The sequence below is a fragment of the Toxotes jaculatrix genome, chromosome 7 (genome assembly GCF_017976425.1).
Source record: "Toxotes jaculatrix isolate fToxJac2 chromosome 7, fToxJac2.pri, whole genome shotgun sequence".
NCBI lineage: Eukaryota > Metazoa > Chordata > Actinopteri > Toxotidae > Toxotes > Toxotes jaculatrix.
In genome coordinates, this window is record NC_054400.1 from 2,832,479 (window position 1) to 2,854,075 (window position 21,597).

Consider the following 21,597-nt stretch of genomic DNA (forward strand, 5'->3'; position numbering starts at 1 on the left):
AAGTTAACGCTTCAGCTTCAAGTGCACATACGTCAGCTATCGCCTGGGCCTTCTGCTTCAGTGGAAATTGTATCTGAGTTCATCATTTACACTTCAGCTTTCCGTGTTTACATCTGCATTGACTGTTCTTTTCAGCTGAGACTTTCTTTATTAATTGCTTCAATTTCAAATATATGTATACTGTATGAACAATATATATATATATATATATATATATATATATATATAATATATTGTATTTAGATTGTTATCAAATGTTTTTCATTTACTGTACCCCAGTTTTATATTACGCACTACAGCATGGTAGGCTGTGTGTTATACACCTGTCACTGCCCATCGTTTGGCAGTTATTGAATAAGAAATCAATGCATTTACCTTTTTTATTCTGCATAAGCAGGGAGTCGTACAGAACGTGCAGCATCAGCCAAACTAAAGTGCTTATTTTCACTGACAAGGACAAGGATTTCTGAAAACAGTTGAAATTCATTGGGTTGCAAAGCGGTGAAATGTAAAGATTTTGAATGTTGGCAAAAATACTGGCAGAGTATTAAAAACAATGAAAAGCAACACAAAAAGCCACTGGATTCTGCTTGTGCTCGTGAAGGCACTATTTTGCTGAAACGAGAATATGGATAATAAAGCGTGGAAGGTATTCCTCATGACAGATAAATGCCCTGATAAAGACTGGCCTCAGGGAAGCTTCTGGAAAGACATACCAGAAGATTCTGGCAAGAAACACAAAAGAGAGGAGAGGCGAAGAGATAATTGGCCCTGCACGTGCGCCAACTTTCTCCCGTTTCCAGTCAGTGATCGTGGATCACACTTTCACTTTCCCTTGCACACCTGTATAAATGCACCTGCAGCGCCGCTGTCCTCCTCACAGCAGCACCTTCGCACTCTCGAAGAGACTAGCTGAAGCAGACAACCTGAGCTCAGACCTACGAAGAAACAGAGACATGGCCTCTCGAGTTGCAGCTCTGCTCTTGCTGGGTGTCCTCTGCGTTGGGTTTGCAGCAGGTAAGAAATACTTGCACGCCGAGACACAACATTGGCAGTATATATTTAAGCGCTGAGAGCGAGGGTAGGCTGCATGAGATCTTTCACTCTGAAACTGTCACAAGCCAAACCAGATTTTAAAAAACGGATCTACGTGACAGGCACAAGTAATATTAAAGTCTCGCAGAAGACATTCCAGATAACTGCAGTGCGCTTGATCTTCACAGATAAATCCACCTTGCCTGTTTCATTTACCTTCTCATTCCACATTTTTTCACTAATCTGCTCTGCCTGATTCATTTGTTTCTCCATCTTCCTGCAGGTGAGATCGCGATGGACTGCTGCCTGAACGCCGTTGACAAGTTTTTGCCACTAATTATGATTGCAGACTACAGCATTCAGGAAGCCGGGAAGGGCTGTGAAATCAGCGCCACGGCGTAAGTGCCCCACACGTGTACAGTATTTACATGTACTGATTCGGTAAAAGCAAGTCTTTGAGTCTGATCCTTTGCTGAACGGTTACAGTAGCTTGTTTATCTATTTTTTTCTGCTATACCTAAATAGAAACAAATAAATCTGTCTGCAGCCTAATCTCACTTCTTTACATCTCATCTGCTTTTTCAGGTTCATTACAAAGTCTGGAAGGACTCTGTGCGTCGTGCACCCCAGCGAGAGACCGTGGGTGCAAAAACACATTGCACATCTGGACAGCAAAAAAAGAGCCCGGAAGTAACGAGGTAAATAAAACCTGCATTGCACTGAGCCTTCTCTGCTGAGCTTTAAAAACAAAGGGTGCACCTCTGCACACACAAAGTTTTCTTGCATCCCTCTGTTTTTCTTGAAATGCTGTTGAGGTCATTCCCCAACTGAGCTAATGGCTTATTTATTTTCTTTCTTCCAGGAGCACTGAGTCTTAACTGAGTCTTAACTGACCTTCTGAAGACAGAAGCCAGAGTCATGTCCATCTCTGTTCAAAGTCTCAGACTGACCACGTCGTTCTGTAGACAATCAAAACGCTTGGAGAAGATCAGACTTGATGACTGAGGAATTATTGTTTCATCCTATTCATGATGTTGTGTGAGCCTTCATGCCAGTGACTTCATACACAGGCTAAATGTACAGTTTCTTTTTTTCTCTTCTTTGTAATGACTGCAGAGTAAAATTCAATCCTCTGTTTTTTTTTAATCTTTTGAGCATCCCTGTGTGTGAAATGTGCTGTAGGAGTAGAGAGATTTGCCTTGACTTGCCATGACAGTAAAACCTTGTTTGTTTCTTTTCATAACATTGTAAGGTGTTTGTGGGGGAAAAAAAGTGATAACATGTACAAAATGTGATTTGTGTGTCAAAATCATTGCAGAGAGTCACTTTAAAATAAAGTTTGGTATTGTTTTCTAACATCTGGTTGTCACCTTTTGTTAAAACTGAGACACATCATCTGGGTGTTAATCATCACCTACGAGCCGAGCAGCTGGTTTGAGCTGCTGCTGGTGAAACATGAATGAAGCCGCTGATGCCAATCAGCTATTGCAGCGTTCTGCCTGAGCTAACACGGTGCTTAACTCTCCTGCGGTTGCCAGAAGAGTGCAGCCAAAAAAAAAAACACAACAAAAAATGTGTGTGTTTTGTCTACATGTGTGTGTTTTCTTACGCTGCTGTTGAGCTTCCTTGAGTCCCATAATGCTTTCTCACCTGGGAATAATTCTGCCCGGCAGAAACCACAGTCGAGTCGGCTGTCAGACAAACAGCAGTTTCTGGCAGAGGAGGCGTTGATTTTATAGTAATTACCTTGTAAATATCCAGATGCATGCACAATAAATCTGTTGTTGCATCGTGAACTTCTTTATCAGCCAGGAATTTTGTCCGGACTTATCTCATGAAAAAAAGAAGACACTCATTTCCCCCTGTTTGGAGTCGAGAAGAGCAGAGGCCACGTGCAGGAAATCATCCGTCTCAGCTGAATCTATCGCTTCCTTTATTCAGTCTTCAAAGCTCCTTCAAGTTTTCATATATAGTGGACGTTTAAATGGACATGAATGGATGTCCATGTGACGTGTAAAACAAACAAATCTGATTGTTAAAAATCAGTGAATCCCTAAGTTCAGTTAATTCTCCTCAGTCTCTTCTCATCTTAATTATTAACTGAGTTTACAACGTGATTTAAGCAGTTAGACGCCGCAGTTTGTCAATTATGGAAACTGAGGAATTCAATTTAAAATTTTAAGGGATCCCGAGTTAGTGGTCCACAACCACGTCTGCAATAGAATGCTCCACATGCTCTACCAGTCGGTAGTGGTTAGTACCATCTTCTTTGCTGTGGTGTGTTGGGGAGCAGGAATCAGGGTAAAGGACTCAAACAGGCTCATAAAAAAGTCTGTTGTTGGCACCAGTCTGGCTCCATTGGAGGAGGTGATCAGAGACAGAATGCTGGGAAAGATCAGGGCAGTTATGAACAATGTCTCTCACGCCCTTCACAGCACCTCGGCCAGTCTGAGGAGCAGCCACAGCAACAGACCGCTGCAGCCCAGATGTTTAAAGGAGCGCTACAGCAAGTCCTTACAGAAGCGCTCTTTTCCTACCATATTCATTTCTTTTTTGTCAAACCAAATTTGACCTTACCATGACAGCATGGTGTCTCTAAGCTCACAGCCACAAACTGTTCTCAAAACCAAACAACAAGGGTCTTAGTGTCCGAGTTCATCCTGTGGAGTTTCCCACAAAGCATGTGGGCTGTGTCAGGTCACCAAAGACCACACACACACATGCGCACACACACACACAAAAACAGAGTTAAACTCCCTGAGTATTTATTTACAACTTTATTTACTCGGGACAGATGTGTTGCAGATGTCCTTTTAGAGAAAAACAACTGGCGCTTATTTTAACCGCTGATCTGCAGAGCTGCTTTATGTTTCAAAAGCTCGCTGTAAAATCAGATCAGTGTCAAATACGTTTTATGCAGATCAAATAAAAACATGAAGGCAGCTGAAAAAAATAAAGGTACAATCTGAGTAAATGAGTGGAGATACATAAGGAACGCGGACTCTTCCACACCCACACAGATGTACTGCAAGGTACAGTTCAGCAGTTAACATCTGGTCATTCTCAGCGGCATGTACAAAATGCCGAGCAGGCCCAGCTGATCCTGAATTGGACCAAGATGGACACTGTTCCGACAGCTCACATTTGATGGCTGCGACACTGGTGCATTGGTGTGATGTGTAAGGAAAAACAAAGGAGCAGCTCTTCCTCAGGAGACTGAGAATGTCCCCTGAGGATGTGACCAGACTGTGTCAGCAACAACAGTGCGTCAACAGTTACACAAACAGAGATGTTATAGTATTAAGATGAATACACATTTTGTAGTGACAAGTGATGCAAAAACCACAGACTGGTCTACAGAGAAGTGGAGAAAAAAAAAAAGGGATATGGTCAAATGAGTCATTCACCATTTTTTCCACAAGTGGGCGAATGCAGGAGAATCCTGTCTGTCCTAATGCGCCACACGTGTGTGCAAATACAGCGGAATACAAACTTAAAAGCGTGATGATTTCTCCCAAATCCTGAATGTTGTAAAGGCGCATGTCTTCAGTCCCAAACCGTGCATGACCAACACTATTTGTGCTTGTTAAAAAGCTGGTTATAAGTCTCGTATCATCATTTGTAGACCACATGTGGCTCTGACCACCACAGACGGTGACAGCGCAGCGTTGGTTCTGCAGTTGGTTCTCTCTTTTTTTTTAAAAATGGAAAGTTATGCACCATAGCCGCAGTTTTTTTTTTTTAAAGGATAACTCAAATTTGCTTTGACTTTAACCACAGTCACACATCTTATTCAAACCCTGTACCCAGGCCACAGGTGGGCCCACAGTCATACACCTCCAGGTGTAGTCAATAAATGTCTATAAATAATAAGTTTATCATATTAAACTTCTGAATCCTTGACGCTCACAGGACTGCTCGTTTGGCCTGTGTGCACAGAGTTTGTTGCAGATAAAATTACTCCGTTGAACATGGTCTTCAAAAGCACCTCAGGGAAGGCAAAGCATGTTCAGTCAGTCCGGGAATCAAATGTGTAGTGACAAGCTTGTTCCAAAAGCACTTGGCTGAATATCGCACTTGGACAAAGACTACTGTTAGGACTCCTGCCAGATCTTCCTTCTCAAGTGACACTTCAGGTCCATCAGCTTTTCCTGTAACTGCCTCAGCAGGGAAACTCCAGGAGGAGGAGACAAATAAGCAAACATCCAAACAGTGATTTAGAAGAAATAGAAACTTTCACTGCAGACGCTCCATTAGCTATTTGCTTGTGAAGGTCCAATAGAGTGGAGAAGAGTCCCCCGCTCAGCCAGAGTAAACTTCCTCTATGAAATAAGTGCGGAAGAGAAAGTTGTTCTTTCACAGACACTCTCTGGAAACGCGGTGGTATCAGTTTCACTGGTTTTACTGTTCTTCCATGGAGGTGACATTTATCTGTCACATGGGAACAAAACAAGGAAGTGTGTAATTAAGTGTCTGTTCTTACTTTGCATATTGTTTTGATTTATTTCTTATTAAACAGAAAAAGTACAGAGGAGCCGGAGGGGACGGAGGGTACAGAGGGGACGGAGGGGACGGAGAGGACGGAGGGGACGGATTCACGATAACATCTACATCTGCAGTGTGATCGCAGCAGAATCTCATCATGTGTCATCTCAGGAGTGGAGAAAAAAAACCCTTTGTAGTAAAAAGTCGCTGTCAGGTTTTCTGCAAATTGTGCAATGTCTTACCTTTGTCTTTTATCTGATCTTCAGTGCAACAGGAAAATTACGAACCCACTTATCTTGTTATAGTGATAAAGTGATTGTTATAGTGATTTTTTTCTTGCACTGGGAGAAAATGTGGATGTAGAAATCGTCATGTTCTTCTGGAGAACAGTCTTTAAATCATAAGACAAAATGGCCTTACTTTACATCACACTCAACATAAACCAAAATCTTTGCCTATCAGAGTGCTCATGTTGACTTAAACTAACCGGACACAGGATTCGGAAAGCAAAGCACAGCGTCCACCCTGACCATACTTTGACCTGTGCAAAGACATTGTACTACCACCACTTAAAAATGTTCCTAGTGAACATAATCCATACAGCGATTATGATTCTAGCTTCACATATTTAGCAATAGATAATTTTAAGGAGACAGTGCAAAATTAGAATAAATTAGTTTAAACAACAGGAGAGATACCAAACCTAAGAGGTATCCTGTTCCTCTTGTGAAGGTGTTCCCCAAGGATCCATCTGAGGTTCAATTTCCAGTCACTGAGTCTTTTTTTTTTCCTTTTCTGGCAGTTTGTGTTTTTCTTTATGATATTTAACAAATTATATTTGGCCTTTCCCGGCATCTCACCTGCACACATGTTTGAAATCCCTTCGTCACTCAACACGCTTCCTGGAACTATTTAAGACCAGTGCGTCAGTCCATTCGTTGCCACTTCATCTGTCTGTCTTCCCTCATGGTGGAAATGTTAGCCAGCTCTGCTGAGTTATTACTTACCTGTGTTAAGAGCACTCGTCTTGTTGTTGTAGATACTTACCTGTCTGTCTCGTCTGTGCCATAGTATCACCTGCCATACCTCCACCTGACCACCACCTCCACAAGCTCCAAGCTCATACACCTACCAGAAAATCTCACCCACACTCTGTCCGTTCCCACACTTTGGGCTGCCAAAAAATGGAATTACCCCCTGTTCTCCCAAGACCCAGGAGAGATCACTCTCCCAGTTGGAAGAACTGATTTTGACACTGGTGGTTTTGATGTTTCAGTTCTGCCTCTGCGTCTGCATTCGGGTCCTGGTTTGAATTATAGTGTGTGCTCCCAGTGGGGACAGAAATCATGAACTAAGCATCAAAAAGAGAACAAATCTCCACCACGTTTTAATGATCAGGATTATTGACATTAAGGAATCTGCAGAGTGTGAGGAGGGGAGCTTGTGTTTAACTTCTTTAAAAAAGCAAGACCCTCCACAGTCTCATAAATGGTCCATGTGGACGTCCCTTTGGCTGCAGCCCCCGCAAAACTGAAGCAAAAACACAACCCCGTTTTCTGACCCCACCACTGGTCACAAGTGAAAAAAGAGCCAGACTTTCCCGAGAACTGAGTCGAAGCACAAAATGAGACACAGACGGGTGGAAAATTAAAGGAGTAATCCTGAAAAATGTTTGAAATTTTTTTAAATACTGAAACATAAACCAAAAATATTCCAAAATATTGTCCATGAGGCACATAAAAACAAGATCATGGTGCTTATTTCATCTTTTTTTCATTCCTTCCTACTTCACAGTATAATTTGAGTAGGAGCAAATACATTTCCATTTTCCTTCCTCAGATACCTGAGGGTTCAATCGCTAACCGCTGATATTTGTGTGTGTTGAGAGATTAGAGAAGTGCGTCTGTGACCCGATGGTGGCCTGACTCAGAGCGTGAAAAGCTGTTCCTTTTACCTTAGAAGAGCCGCGCACGTCTGAGAAATGCTGGGAACTGAAACAAGTGCTGACAAAAGATAAACAAGAAGAGGGAATTTTTCTTGTGTCCTGTGTCCAGTGGGGTGGGGTGGGGTGGGGTGGCAGGGACAAAGTAGTGCCAGAAATAAGAAAATGAAACTGAACTCTGTTGTCTCACAGGATATAAATACTCCCACGAACAGTCTTTCTCATTCCTTTGCCTCCATAGGTGTTGAAAGGAAGAACCGGCTCCTAAGCAGCCAATCAGCCACCAGAGAGACAAGGAGACAATCTCACCAGCTCAGCGACCAGACATGGCTCCGAGGGGTGATGCCAAACTCTTCTTCTGCTCCCTCCTCATCACCTGCTACTGCTCGGGTGAGTTTTTTCAGCCGTCGACCCTGCCTGATCAGCTTTTATATTTCATCTTGAAAAGATAACAGGATGTGATTTATTAACAAACTCACTCGGAACTGCTCCAGAAAGAAGCTGAATTTTACCAAGTCAGCAGCAAAAAGAGGAAACTCTTCAGTGCGGCTACGTTTGTGGTTTAAACACACACATCTGTGGCTCCTTCACTTGACTTTAAAAATAGCTTTCTGTCTTTGCACTTAATATTTAGCCTTGTCTGTATTTGGTAGAAGTGGTTGTGAAATTCATCCCACCTTAAAATTCACGTTCATCAACAACTTTCATCAGGTACTTCTTCTAATTTCTCTGGTGTTCTGGACCTATTGTTACTTATCAGTGCAAAAGAGCAAAGTAAACACAGTGAGACTTCAGTAAGTGAAACCTTGGCTGGCATGCTGCTCGTAGTTCCTCCTCAGTACTCGTACTTTGTAGTAAGTGAATGTTAAAGGTTAACTAATGCAATGTTAAAGGTTAACTAAAGCAATGTCCAGTCAAATGAAAAAAAAAACTAATGAGGTAACTTTTGTTGTGTCAGTGATAAAACAGCGCTGCATGCACAGGAGTGTGTATTTGTGATGTGTGTGTGTATTACTCAGACAGGACGTCACAGCATCCTGAGTCATGATAACTAAGGCTCTTACTACTTTCCTCCAAGAATTTTGTAATAATTGTTAACTAGACAAACTGATTAATCGACTAATCATTGCAGCATCAAGATCTATTTTTGTAAAAGAGTGTAAAAGCAAAATTTCCAGTAACTTTTACAACAGAATTTTTGTACTCTTGCGATACATTTTTACCTTAAAAAACTAAACTAAAAACTGTTTAAAAACCTGGAAGCCTTGTTGATCCTCCCTGGATCAGCACCGGCCTTCGCCTGCATCTGTGGGTGGTGATACACAGGTAGCTTACAGTTAGCTTACACCCATGATTACACCGTGTAACATCAGCTACTAAAACATTACAAGATTCTCTTTTTTTATATAATATTTTCTAAATGTGAACATTAATGTATTTAGTTGCTAAGATTATTTTGACACTTGGTTATTAAAGTTTACCTCAAACTATGGAAGCTAACCGTGTTAGCAAATTAGCACGGCGCGGCCGAGAGCCAGGTTGCCAGGTTGCCAGTCCAGGTGCGCGTGGAAATTATACTCATGTTCTCACCCAGACCCAAGAACCAAGATGGCGACGGTCAGATGCCAAACTCGAGGCTCTGAAATACGTTTTACAAATCAGTGCGTGACCTCACAGTAGGTTGGTGTGTAAAAGCTGATTGTGAAAGTTTGTAAGTTCCCTATTAATGAAGAACACTTGTGGCTTTGTAATATTGCATGCAATGACGCAATCCCAGTGTTGACATGCACCGGCAGGCAGAAACAGGTAGCACTGTTAAATATAATCCTCCTCTATGCTGTCCATTCATATGCTCAGTATGTTTCAATGGATGGAGAGTGGAGAAGTGGATTACGCTGCAGTGGGGGTTGAAAAAATAAAAGATCAATAGATGTTCAGGTGCTTTTCCTGCAGGAAACGAAAGTACCTAACATAAAATCAATCTTTAGACGGTTGCTTTATACTGAACTGATCTGATGATCTTTGTCTTTCAGTGACAATGGCGCAGATGGCCATGGACTGCTGCTTGACTGTCGCAAACAAAACTATTGAGAAACAGTTTATTGCAGACTACTATCAACAAACCAGTGGAAGAGGCTGCTCTATTGATGCCACAATGTAAGTTAAGGCTGTGTGTGCTGGGTCTACTCTGTAGATGGGAATCACAATGTGCAAACACTTAGCAATTCTTTGCAAGTTATCACAGTGCCACCCTGGTGTTCTTGCAGTCTGGTGACCAGGCGTGAAAGGACACTCTGTGCGCCTCCTGGAGAATTCTGGGTCCAAGAGGTGGTGAAACATGTGGAGAACCTGAAGAAAGCGTGCAAGAAAAACAGAAAGGTACCGTCTCTCTAGCTATTTTGCTGCTCTGTACTTTATTGAATTTGTTTGTCCTGTTAAAATCCCGTGCTTAAGTCTGACCCTTTAAATTTTTTAGAAGCAGCAACACCTGACAGTCTGAATATGAAGCTGGAGCCAGAAGGAAATTGGCTTAGCTTAGCTTAGAAGTATGTTGTAGGAAGTAGGGAAAACTGCAAGCCTTCCTTTCCAAGTTTAAAATAAAATGCCTGCCAGCGTTTATCTAAAGTTTACTACCTAACATGATGATGAAACTATCATTCCTCCCAGTCTTTATGCTAAGCTAAGCTAATCCCCTCCTGGCTTGACATTTAACACACAGATTTGGGTGTGGCTTAGGGTTTCTCATTCAACCCCAAATCTAAAACTATTCTTTTAAACGTTCATGGTGAGATAAGAAAGTTTGATGCTGAATCAGTTCACATCACTGCAAACTGGAACAATATGAAAAATACATGTTGCTGAGTTTCAAAATGGGAAAATTTCAAAAAAGGAAATCTTGATGTAGGTTTCCTTATTTGTTCTATGTAAGTCTGTCCACAGTCTGTTTCAAGCGTCATTAAGTTTCAAGTGTGTTACAAGCTATTTAAGTGTGAAACAACAAGTGCTGCCTCTGGCTTTGAGTCATGAGGTTGTACAGATGCCAAAGCTTTAACAGACTGTAGTATAAACAATGAAATTCTCTCCTCACCTGCAGCAGCAAACTAGGTGCACATTATTAATGCCCATGTATTTTTGCAATGTTTGAATGCCTTCCAGATGAGTTCGTCTTTTGCGTCGGTAAATGACTCAGAATCAAAAATATTTCTGCAAACAAATATCAGGTTTTTGAATAGTCAGTGGGATGGTGTCTTCTTCTTTAAGCATCCGTACATCAACGTCAGATAATCTCAGCTGGTTTAATGACGATGAAAAAGACAACATCATGGTCAGAGCGTTTAAGCTTTGGGCTCAATATTTGGTATTTCTGAATTTATGTAAATCTAAATATTTGTTTGTCTACAGTTGATTCGTTGCAAAGGAATGAAGAAGCTGTAGACTGGGACTGGCCTGTGACCACTTCAGCCACTGCAGCATCAACAATGGACCCTTGCAAGTCAGGGAGGAGATGGTCTGGAACAAACCAATAAAAAAATGTTCACTTGAGTTGCTATAAAAAAAATATATAAAATATTTTGAAGGATTTTTATGTTTTCTTATGGAGTGTTTCTGAAGTCCAATGCTGGTGGAAGAAATTTAACGTGAAACATGTAGCTTCCTAAGCTAACTCTGAAGAACTGAAGTGCCAGTATTTTGGTTGTATGCATTTCTTTGATTTCTGACCTTTTTCAGAATAAACTCTGCTTTTTTCTCAAGTTCCAACAGTGTCTGCCATTCTTTGTTGATGACACTCTTCTCTCTGTTCACACTCTTGGTTTGCTTGGCTTCGTTATTTTTATTTTTTTTTAGCTTTACATCTTCATATTGGACAAAGTTTTAGTAATTTGTTAAAAGGGAAAAGATGTAAAATCCGGGTCCCTTTAAGCCTGTCTTTTTCTGGTTTTTATTTTGAGGCCAATTCACACTTCCTCCCAACTGTTTAAGTTCAGCTTTCCAAACATAAGGAACTAAATATCAACACAATAGCTGCAAATCGATATGGGTAAAAAGCCAAATTGCATAACAACTGCAGACTTCAGTGACTGTACCATGTCTTAGGTTCAGATTTGTTGGGAAAAGTAAATTAAATTCTTTCTTGTGTGCTCTTTTCATGGTTCATATTTTTTATTGCAAAGTCTTCTAAACAATTTAAATAAAAATGTCACATTGGCACATTGCACACTGGGACTGCTGGTCGTTATCCCATTGAACATTCATGGTCTCAGCAGGATGAAGCCTAATGACTTTGCTGATCTCCTGACTCTAACTTTTCCTTTAAGGTCAACATTTGTGGTGTTTGGCCGAAATGTTCAAGCTACAACTGCATCACTTGCCATAAAACTAGATATTCATGGATGAATTTGGTGACCCTCTGAATTTTCATCTCACATGTTAGCACGCTAACACACCAATCTAAGATGGTAAACATGGTGCATCATGAGCATGTTAGCATACAAATGTTGGCATTTAGCTCAAAGCACCATCACATGGTAGTAGTAGTAGTTGTAGTAGAAGGTTCACTACTTTTATAGCCCACAGTTTTTATGCGGTGTTTTCACTTTGGACAATTGCTGCCTTCTATCACGAATGAATACACAAATGAATTTGGGTTTATGCTTTTTCGTCAGTTTAAAAGACCAATTTCGTGAAATTTTGCAGTTTTTAATGCACCTAGCAGACTTTGGTCTGACTGTCATTACATGTTTGTGAGTGAGGCCCATGCTTCCCTTAGTGAACGGAACGTTTGTTATTAAAGATCCAGCAGATCCAGTTTGTCTGAGCCTTTGTGGATGTTGAAATACTCCTGAGTTTACGTCTTTTGTGAGTTTGCACAACTCCACTTTCACCGTAACTTAAAACCTTTACAAACGTACACATGAGACATTAATTGGGCTTCTCTTTTGTGGGGGGGTTTGTATATATAACATGCAGACAATGGCAGTAATACATGGACTGTGAGATGAATTTGGCAAATCCAGATTTGCTGAACGGACTTTCAACTTGATATTTGGAGGACGTGTCCTCAGAGAGGAAAGTGGGGCCTGAATGTACTGCTCAAGTCAACAGTGTGGGACTTGTGTGGGATGATGGGCACACTGACTTCTAGGCATAATCACTCATTCACTTTTTAATCCTCTGACATATTTCCTGTTTATGCAACAAATAACATTTGGCTGAATCACTTATCTACAGTGAAGGTGCCAAAATTAAGGTCAGGTAACCGAGAGGGATCCAAGGTAAGAGTTACACTCTTACCTTGGATCCCAGGAAATTATTGGGGAGGAAATATTTTACAAGGACAAGTTTGTGGAAAAGCAATAAAATTAAATGAAAGACTGTCTGTATATCAGCTCTTTGATGTCAGTATGATGTAAGTTTGGAGTTTCAAATAACAGAAGTGCTATGCTAAACCTCGTCTTCGAGAAAAAGTTCACATCAACTTCCCCGTATTGCTAAAATGAAATTCCTCTGAAAATATGCCTTCAGTGTTCAGGGGAATTTAATGTAGTTCCTTGTAATAAAAGAATAAACAATTATGTGACATAAACACAGCGTGCAACGGTGTGTAATATGACACAAGTCTGGACTTTCTGGATCCGTAGAAACATAATGCATTTAAAAACAATTTTTATTACCACCTTTAACACGTTGTGCAGTGATGCATGTGATCCAACATGCAGTTTCAGTAATGTATTTTAAAAAATGTATTTAAAAAGTTTTAAGTTAATTATATTGAATTGAAACAAACAGAATATAGATTATAGATTTTTCAGGTTCAGTACATTTGATTTGACAATAGAAAGCAACCTGCAAATTACTCCACCTTGTATTTGGATGCTTTTAGATTCACTTCACTGTCAACAGTTTGTGGACACACCCGTACACCCACTGAGCGCTTTACAAATCCCGGGCAGTTCCTCCCTCTGCTCTCAAACCAGCCCCAGGTCTTTGTGACATGGCTTCCACAAGCTGTTGAAAACTTTCCTTTGAGATCTTGATCCATGTTGACGTGATTACATCAAGTAATTTCTGAAGATCTGTCAGCAACAGACTTATGCTGCAAATCTCGCGTTCTACCACGTCCCAGAGGTGTCCTGCTGGATTCAGGTCTGGTGACTGTGGAGGCCACGGCTGTGTGAAAATCTCAGGAGAGCAGGAATTAATAAAATACTCAAATGCTGAATGTGTCTTGTTAAAACCATAAGAGCCCCCACTCTTCTTCGGACTCTCCACCACATATTGGATCCAGGCTGCAGGACATTCTGCCGTTCAGCCACGGGGGTGTTAGTGAGGCTCAGCGCTGATGTGTGGGGATAAGACCTGGCTCTCAGTCCACATACATGTGCATGACACGTTTTTTTTTTCCCTGTCAACAGCAAAATGAATGTTGCTTACCTTCCACCACAGCAGGCAAACTCACCTGACTTGTTCTTAAATTACCCATCCTTTGTAAGAGGTTTCTGCGAACGGACAGACGATACCTCAGTTTACCTCTCTCCTGATTTCCCCCCTGAAATTTCCCCTAAATTACCCTTTAAGTCAAAGACTAATTGTTCACACCACATTAAGAATCATAAACACAGTGTTTCCTGTATCTGACGTTCCACTGCCATGTTCTCTTGTGGCTGCACCATAACAACAAACAGATATTCTACACATTTGTGCATAATTTCAGTCAAATGTAGTCAAAGATCAGATGAACTGCTTAGAGCCATTAATAGAATGAAAATAATGTCCTCGGGTTAGGTCTGTTGGTTAAGGACTATTGTTAAGTAAGAACTGATTTATGTTTCAGGTGCATCGTTACCATGACTCACACTGGCGCTACCATGAAGTCTAATGTCAACATCAGCCTGTGAACACGCCGAAATCAGACTCACCAGAGTTTCACAGGATGAATCACAGACACTTCGGCTCCACTGAAAAGAAAATATGTGATTATTATTATTGTCTGTTGTAAGTCGGCCCTGTGCAAAAAGCTCATGGTGAACATCCAGCTGAAACGTCTCTGTCCCTGAAACATTAGCACCATCTGTTGGTTGAAGTCTGCCCCACTCACCTGTAAACATACTGTGGGTAATATGATAAAATCAACATATCAATCCTGTTTTCTTTCATTGATCTGTCCCTGCAGATACTCAGCTTTCTGTGCACCAGGTATTATACTTCACCCAAACTCCAGCATCTGTAAAAGAATTTAAAAAAATAAAAATAAATCTCAGACTGTCCCTGAAGCGTAAGCTGTTCCTCTGCTCTCCATGTTCCAAACACTCTCTCAGCTTCTCTCTCATTTCTGTGTTAAGGACAAACAAACAAAAAAAAAAAGACACAGGAGCCGTTTAAGTTTGTGATCACATGAGCACTTTGTTATTTAACATCCATAGTAGTTTGATAATGTCATACGTACACGTCATATAGCCTGGACACAGAGAGAAGAGCGGTGTCACTGATGCTGAAGGTATTTACAGGCAGAAGGAGGCGGCCAGGGAGAGAGAGAGAGAGAGAGAGAGAGAGAGAGAGAGAGAGAGAGAGAGAGAGAGAGAGAGAGAGAGAGAGAGAGAGAGAAAACAGACGAGAGGAAGAGAGAAGGCACCTGGCTTCTTTCTTTCTCTCTTTTTCCTCACTCCTACGTTTAAAAGCAGATTTCAGCTCATCACATGTCCAGTCAAAATCAGATCTGTCTTTGCCTCTGTCCCCTGAGCCTCCTTGTCTCTCTGGTTGAATCACTACTATGTGTTTATGTCTTTCTGTCCCATGTGAACTCTGAGCCAACGAACACCAAACTGCCGGAAGGACTGAAAATCACTGCTTCCACTACCACGGGCAACTTGTATTATAGTCAGCAGGTTGTTAGCACTGAAACTAAAGCTTATACTCGCTTCCTGTATTTAACATAAAATGCATTAATAACATTTATACATATAGATCTATGGCAGAAATGAATGACCGAAGGATTTAAATATATTTACAGTTCATTGAGGATGAAATATTAATCGTTTTGGTGAAATTCAATGTTTAAAAATAATACATAAAAATAAAAACTGTACAATAATGCAACGAAAAGAAAATCAAAATGGTAAAATTATATCCTATGTACGTTTTTTCAAAAACTAAACAAGCATTCATTTATTTATTAAATGTACACTGAGTTTTTTTCATTTTATCGTGTAATATTTGGACTGGGCATCTGTTTACACTCAGCATCTATCCAGGTTCACCGTCCAGAGCTGGGATTTTAGTGCTTTGTCCACTCAATTTGAACCTAAGGCCACATTTTTACACCGTGACAGGCAGCGTGTACGTGCTAGCACAGGAATGCCCATAAAGCCACCACCACAAAATGTGCTGGGGTTTCCCTTTAAAACATCCAAAAATATCACCATAGATCTCTGTTTCTTCTCTATACTTGTCTTTGAAGTCGAGGAGAATCTCTGTAGACATAAATCTTAGGGAAATGACGCGTTAGACACATCAGAGCATAAACAAAATATACTGTAATGTCAGGACAAGTATTAGGTTCCAGCTTTGAAGTGTCCAACAGGACAGTTCTCTCGTTTTTTTTTTTTTTTTCCCCTCAAGCGCTTTAAGGCATAGTTAAGATCACTGACCCCTTTTCAAACGTTTCAAAACATTAAACTAATTCGCAATAATTTTGAATCTGAATTTCCAGGTTGGAGCGAATTCCCAACACATTCAAAAAGACGTCTCCACAGCTCTGTCTATGCTTTCACTGGACGTCCTTCCCTGTTTTCCACAGCCGTCCATTTAGATGCGTCCCTCAGCTAACTGTAGGTCAGTAAGATAAACAGAACTCACCACATGTGTAAGTCATATATGCATTTACAGTGTGGAGCAACAGATCGAATGCACGGCTCAGACTGTGGCAGCTCGTTCACTCGCTCATAGAGCCGTGACGTGTTCATGTGTTCTCTGATGAGAGGTTAAACAGGGGCCGAGGTGCAGGATGTGGCAGGAACACAGGTGAATTTTTTTTTTTTTTGTTTTTGGAAAGGTTACATGCACTTAAACAACATCAGCCACTGATTCAAACCCAGCTGAGGTGGGATCTGTGAGCAGAGAGGACGAATAAAAGGCAACCTGTCAGTCGTTTTGCTCCTAAGTCCGTCCATCCCTTCTTCTCCAAAGAAACAGGCTTCAATGAGCAGCGACCAAATGAGACAGACGGGGAATGGAAAAAAGATTTGAACTTTTCTGTTTGCTTCCTTCTCTCTTGGGTTGAGCGTCCCATCTAAACAAACACTGGGCTGGTTTTCTACTCTGATGCTGAAGCACACACACCTCTGCAGATGGAGCAGAGGTGGAACAAGAAGTTGACAATTTTTGCTTTTACATCAACCACCTTAAATCTTACCAAAAAAAAAAAAAAAAGCACTAAGCACTAAGTAAGCAACAGGACTTCAAACCAAACCGACCTGTCGTGTGACTGGGAGGTGAAACTGAGCACTGTGTTCAAAGTGTGGCACAGCCAGGTGAATGTAGAGACCGTACAGCAAAGTGCAGCGAGGCGTGGGATACAGAATATCATATAGCGAAGGCCACCACCTGTGTGGAGCCCCTCCTCGTTCCGTGGAGAGTCGAGGTGGATGATTTACAGACTGGACAGTCACGTGGTAAAGATGGTAGCACGGCTTCACGCAGAGAAAGACGCGTGAGTTTGAGAGTCTTTGGGTTTGTTTGTTTCTCGTCTGGTCTTTTGGTTTTTCGGATGTATGCATGCATACTCATCTGGATGTACCCTCGAAGCAGATGTGAGCTTGTGTTGGAGCCTGCATGCTTCGCTTGCACGTGTCTGTACACTGTCTTCATAATCTTCATATTTTCTACAGTGTTTTATTTTTCAGGAATTCTCCTTAATGTACAGTTATCCCACCTTAAAAAATTTTTTTTCTTTTGGCAGGGATACCCTCCGTCTCCACAGCAGTTGGCCTTCATCATTTCCACTTGGCGGCAGCTTCGGTTCAGCACTGCCCGTCCAGTCCAGCGGCATCCTGGCTGTCCTCCATGCTGTTGAGGGTGACGTAGATGATGGGGACTAAGCCCTGCGTGGAGCCCAGGGAGCAGAGCAGCCAGTCCGGGTCAGCCTTGCTCAGGACCCGCAGGACGTCGCCCTTGTTGAAGCTCAGCTGACCCGGCTCGGTGGCTATGTGGTGGCACAACGCTCGTACCTCACTGAGGAATTACAGAAAGAGCGATTAACTTATCATGGACAGTGAGCTAATGTGCAACTATTCAGATAACAGCTTAATGATAATAAATTCACCCATTTATCAGAAATATTATCATTTTTAACATTTTTTCCTCAACCTTTGTTCCAACATGCAAATTCCTTTTAAACCACTTTGACTTTCTCTCATTTTAAACAAATTTTGGACACTTTCAAGTGATTGTTTGCTTTTTCAGCCTCATCCCTCATTTGTGTTGTTTTAAAATCTACCAAGACTTTAAGCTTCAGTGTTCAATTTCATAAACAGTGGGTTGACTGATTCCTGAACAGCAGCTTTGTTTGCAGTTCTCACAGAGCAGGACACAATGTGAAGTATTTTCCTACCACAGAGATCGCTGTTTGGCTTCAGTTGGTTGGACTGACGTCGGCGGGGGTGCGTTTTGGGAATGAGAGACAGTGGCCGGAGACTCTACCTTCTTCCCACTCCCCGCTCCGATAGTCTGAGCTACTAGGTCAAGAACAGATCTATCCAGACCAAGCCAACCTGACGGGGCTCTAAAGGAGGAAAACACAGCGGGGAAAATGTGTTTTGATGGCTAAAGAAATCTGGATATGCAAGATTTAAACATAAGGACAGTGTTAGTATCGTTGCACCAGGACAATGCACATGAGCTCAAGTCAAAATAAACTACACGGTTCGTTTTGTGAGTTTCAGCAACAGAGCGGTATAACATCAGGCTTTTGATACACAGACTGTACTTGTTTTATTATCACTGGTTCTGGTCTTTTCTTAACTTACCTGGTCTTTTGACCTTTCGTCCTCTGTTCACTTCCCTCCGTTCTGGATGGAGAACCAACGCTAGATCCAAAGAGCCTGCCCCAGCGCAAACTCTGAGCCTGTGAGGGGCTCTCCTCCTGGGATGCTGCGTGGGCTCCGGTCCCTGTAACCTCCAGAAGCTTTGTCTCTTTGTCGTGGTTGAGAACAGACTCTGGTGGGCTGCCCATCCATGAAGGCCTTCCCCCGGATCCAGCTGACTCCCCACTGGAGCTACTGTTGCTTTTCCTGCTTCTGTAGCCCTCCTCTTCTTGGCTTGACTCTGCCCCCTCCACCACTCCCTCTCTGGTGGGCGGTAGTTGGCCCTGCCGTCTCTCAGATGACTTCTTCCTCTTCTCGGCCTTAACGAACTTTGACCCCTCTGTGGACTGGTCGATGTAGACCTGGGAGGACTGCATGAGCTGGTACCACCAGCCAGCCTGTCTGTCTTGCCGCTGACGCCCCTCATCTGCCGAATCCCTGTCTTTTTTCTTCCTCCTGTCCTTCTCTTGTCCGTCCTCTCCTTCTCCTTGGCTCTCTTGTCCTACGCCTTTCACTCTCTGCTCACCCATCCCCCTCTCCTTCCAAAGATTGGCAAACCCTACTTCCATCACCGTCTGTCTGCTAACAGGTCCAGCTGTCATGCTTTCAGTTGTCCCCCCTTCCTTCCTCAGCCTTGATTTTACTCCTTCTCCCTCTCTCCTCGACTTGGCTCCTTCCATCCTCGGCCACGTCCCCTCTCGTCTCAGCCCCGCCCTCTCCTTCTTCACCTCGGCGCTCGAGTCTCTGACCATTTCGCTCACAGTGGCGCTCCATCCTCTCATGAGCTGAAAGGTGGAGCGAGCCGACTGGTCGACACTCTGGCCTGCGGAGCACAGCTGCTCCTTGCGACGCAGATGCTCCTGGCCCTTTTGGAGGAGATGAAGCTCAAACAGCAGGTCCAGGTCGAAGGGGAGGAGCGACAGCGGCTGCAGCAGGAGGAGGAGCTCCTCGAAGAGAGGCTGGCATGCCCCCTGTGCCAGGGGAAGGAAACCCCACGGGTTGTAGTGTGCGGCTATAATATCTGAACGTAAAAAACAAAACAGAGAATCAGATCAAGACTCAAACTTCAGGACTTCATGCACATGAAATAAATGATGCATAAGTCATAAGTCTGACCTTCATGTGTGTAGAGGTGATTGAACCAGAATTCCAAAGATTTCAGGCTGAAATAAAAGGAGAGTCAAATATTAAAAACACTACAACCTAAAGTCAAGACCTCTGGTTTAACAAGCCTGATATCTGTAAGAATGTGTGTGTGAAATTACACGTGACGTCCCATCATCTGCACCCGCCCCTATCGAGTTACTTTCAATCTGTGGCTGCAAATTTTAATAGTTTTAAAATGAACCGACATTTTCCGAGCTTCTTGAAGATCCCAACTTCTGGGTTCAGAACCATTATTGTAAAAATCATGGGCACAACAGTGAAAACGGGCAGAAAGAGAAACGACTCACTTGAGCAGACCGAAGATGAAGGCGTTCAGTCTCATGCTGTGGCTGGTGAGCTCCGAGTACTGGCTCACCTTTGAGAACAAGGTGTGGAGGACACGTGTGGACGGGCCTGATGGACACAGACATACAAAAAACTGTTATACTTTATACTTGACATGTACGGAGGGTGGGAACAGCAGCTCTGAAAACCAGTTTGTGTAAATGACACGGTTTTTATGCTGATGACAGCAGCTGTTTCATTAGAGGTTGTTGTGCAGCAACATGTGAATAACATGAATAACATGTCGCTGGTGATCTTTGGATGGATCAGTGGTCAAAACAAATAATCACAGAAATGGTAGAGAAACCTTCTTCGCTTCATTTTTATCCTCACCCAGCTGCGTGGAGGCCTCCACGAGGCTCCAGGGCTGACAACGCCGCTGTCCGATGATCAGGTCCAGTACGTAGGCCTTCAGGCCGTCCTGCAGCACCTCATGCAGGGCTGGGCACAGGTACTTCAGGATGAGGTGACCCACGTTGGGACTCACCCAGCTGTTTCCCAGCTTAGCCTGGCAGAGTTGCAGAGAAATGTTAAGGGATGAAGGAAATAAAAGGGGAACTGAAAAGGAATATTTTCCCATCACTGCTTTTGTCGGTGTAGGAAAGCACTCTATTTGTTCACTTGTGTTTATTTAGGCATAATAAAGAAACAGAAAGTAAATACGTTAATTGTTTGCGCAAGTTTTCAGTCCGTGATTGGCGGTATTTTCCGGCCCTTTTCTGTTCTGGATTAGACTGATCTGCTTATTCACTCTCTACCTGCTGACTCTGAGTAAACAAACACATTATGAGCCAGGAATCCAGCGTGTAATAAAGCAAAAGACACGAGGGACCAGTTCCATCTTTTTTTTTTTATAACAAACATATGTGAGTACAGAGCTGAGGGGCACAGACGTACACTGCACGCTGGTGTGGCAAAACATTTTTTATAGTATAATATTTAAATAGTTAATATTTAAAACAAACCTTAAGAACCCAGAGATCAGCCCCAGCCTGGGGTAAAATGCTTTCAGTGGTGGTAGTTTTACTCACTGTATTAACTCACAGCTGTTACATCAGCTGAGTAAAGAATAAGAGGGGATCAAAGAAATCAAATGGCGCCATCTGTCTGTGACTCTAATGTATTTCACCTGCTGAAAGGTTTAATTTATGTTCTGTTGAACTTTACTGAGCTGCAGTGGTAACATGAAGCTGCTTCTCAGTTTTGCTTTTTTCATTTTGTTACGTGAACCAGCTCTCGTTTCATCCTCAGAGAACGCTCAGCTGGTCACATACACCTCCTACCTTTACATCTGGGTCCCGACTGGTGCCGAAGTGTGCCACGATCAGATCCACTGCCGTGTTCACAGCCTTCACCAAACCTGATGGGACGGAGAGGAGAAAACAAACATTTTTCTTTTTCTTTGTAATGTTCTGTTAGTTTCAGGATTTTGTTCTTTCCCTCCTTCATCCTCCTCTGGATGGAGGTGAGAGGCATTAAGATCCAAATTTAGCACATACTTTGCTGTGTCCTTCTGCATGAATTCGCTGTTAGATTTATTAAGGCAGCAACTATCTGTGTAATGAG

General features: G+C 42.4%; 3 protein-coding genes across 5 annotated transcripts in view; 2 read left to right on the forward strand and 1 right to left on the reverse strand.

The window, feature by feature from the left end:
- The first annotated feature begins 886 nt into the window (after positions 1 to 886).
- Positions 887 to 2,391, forward strand: LOC121185147 (C-C motif chemokine 19-like). The gene is made up of 4 exons (XM_041043159.1): positions 887 to 1,017; positions 1,319 to 1,433; positions 1,621 to 1,733; positions 1,898 to 2,391. Exons 1-3 carry the CDS (start codon positions 957 to 959, stop codon positions 1,727 to 1,729), a joined length of 285 nt encoding a protein of 94 aa, XP_040899093.1. The 5' UTR covers positions 887 to 956; the 3' UTR covers positions 1,730 to 1,733; positions 1,898 to 2,391.
- Positions 2,392 to 7,673: 5,282 nt separating this feature from the next.
- Positions 7,674 to 11,214, forward strand: LOC121185146 (C-C motif chemokine 3-like). Its single transcript, XM_041043158.1, has 4 exons — positions 7,674 to 7,852; positions 9,496 to 9,619; positions 9,730 to 9,841; positions 10,865 to 11,214. The coding sequence occupies exons 1-4, from the start codon at positions 7,789 to 7,791 to the stop codon at positions 10,895 to 10,897; spliced, it is 333 nt and encodes a 110-aa protein (XP_040899092.1). The 5' UTR covers positions 7,674 to 7,788; the 3' UTR covers positions 10,898 to 11,214.
- A 4,825-nt stretch (positions 11,215 to 16,039) lies between these two features.
- The window catches only part of rusc2 (RUN and SH3 domain containing 2), a 29,125-nt gene continuing 23,567 nt past the window's right edge, over positions 16,040 to 21,597 (reverse strand). For all 3 annotated transcript variants that reach the window (XM_041042247.1, XM_041042249.1, XM_041042248.1), the window contains 7 exons: positions 21,315 to 21,391; positions 20,365 to 20,539; positions 19,995 to 20,100; positions 19,657 to 19,703; positions 18,484 to 19,561; positions 18,069 to 18,239; positions 16,040 to 17,689 (listed from right to left, as the gene is read on the reverse strand). In XM_041042247.1, the coding sequence (XP_040898181.1) occupies positions 17,479 to 17,689; positions 18,069 to 18,239; positions 18,484 to 19,561; positions 19,657 to 19,703; positions 19,995 to 20,100; positions 20,365 to 20,539; positions 21,315 to 21,391 (1,865 nt within the window). In that variant the 3' untranslated portion in view covers positions 16,040 to 17,478. The remainder of the gene's footprint in view (positions 17,690 to 18,068; positions 18,240 to 18,483; positions 19,562 to 19,656; positions 19,704 to 19,994; positions 20,101 to 20,364; positions 20,540 to 21,314; positions 21,392 to 21,597) is intronic.

Excerpts from the sequence above, each read along its gene's own strand:
- LOC121185147 (XM_041043159.1), top strand. The coding sequence starts at position 957 with ATGGCCTCTCGAGTTGCAGCTCTGCTCTTGCTGGGTGTCCTCTGCGTT. Across the intron at positions 1,018-1,318 it reads CTGCGTTGGGTTTGCAGCAG|GTGAGATCGCGATGGACTGC; the intron begins GTAAGAAATACT and ends ATCTTCCTGCAG. Across the intron at positions 1,434-1,620 it reads TGTGAAATCAGCGCCACGGC|GTTCATTACAAAGTCTGGAA; the intron begins GTAAGTGCCCCA and ends CTGCTTTTTCAG.
- LOC121185146 (XM_041043158.1), top strand. The coding sequence starts at position 7,789 with ATGGCTCCGAGGGGTGATGCCAAACTCTTCTTCTGCTCCCTCCTCATC. Across the intron at positions 9,620-9,729 it reads TGCTCTATTGATGCCACAAT|TCTGGTGACCAGGCGTGAAA; the intron begins GTAAGTTAAGGC and ends GTGTTCTTGCAG. Across the intron at positions 9,842-10,864 it reads CGTGCAAGAAAAACAGAAAG|TTGATTCGTTGCAAAGGAAT; the intron begins GTACCGTCTCTC and ends GTTTGTCTACAG.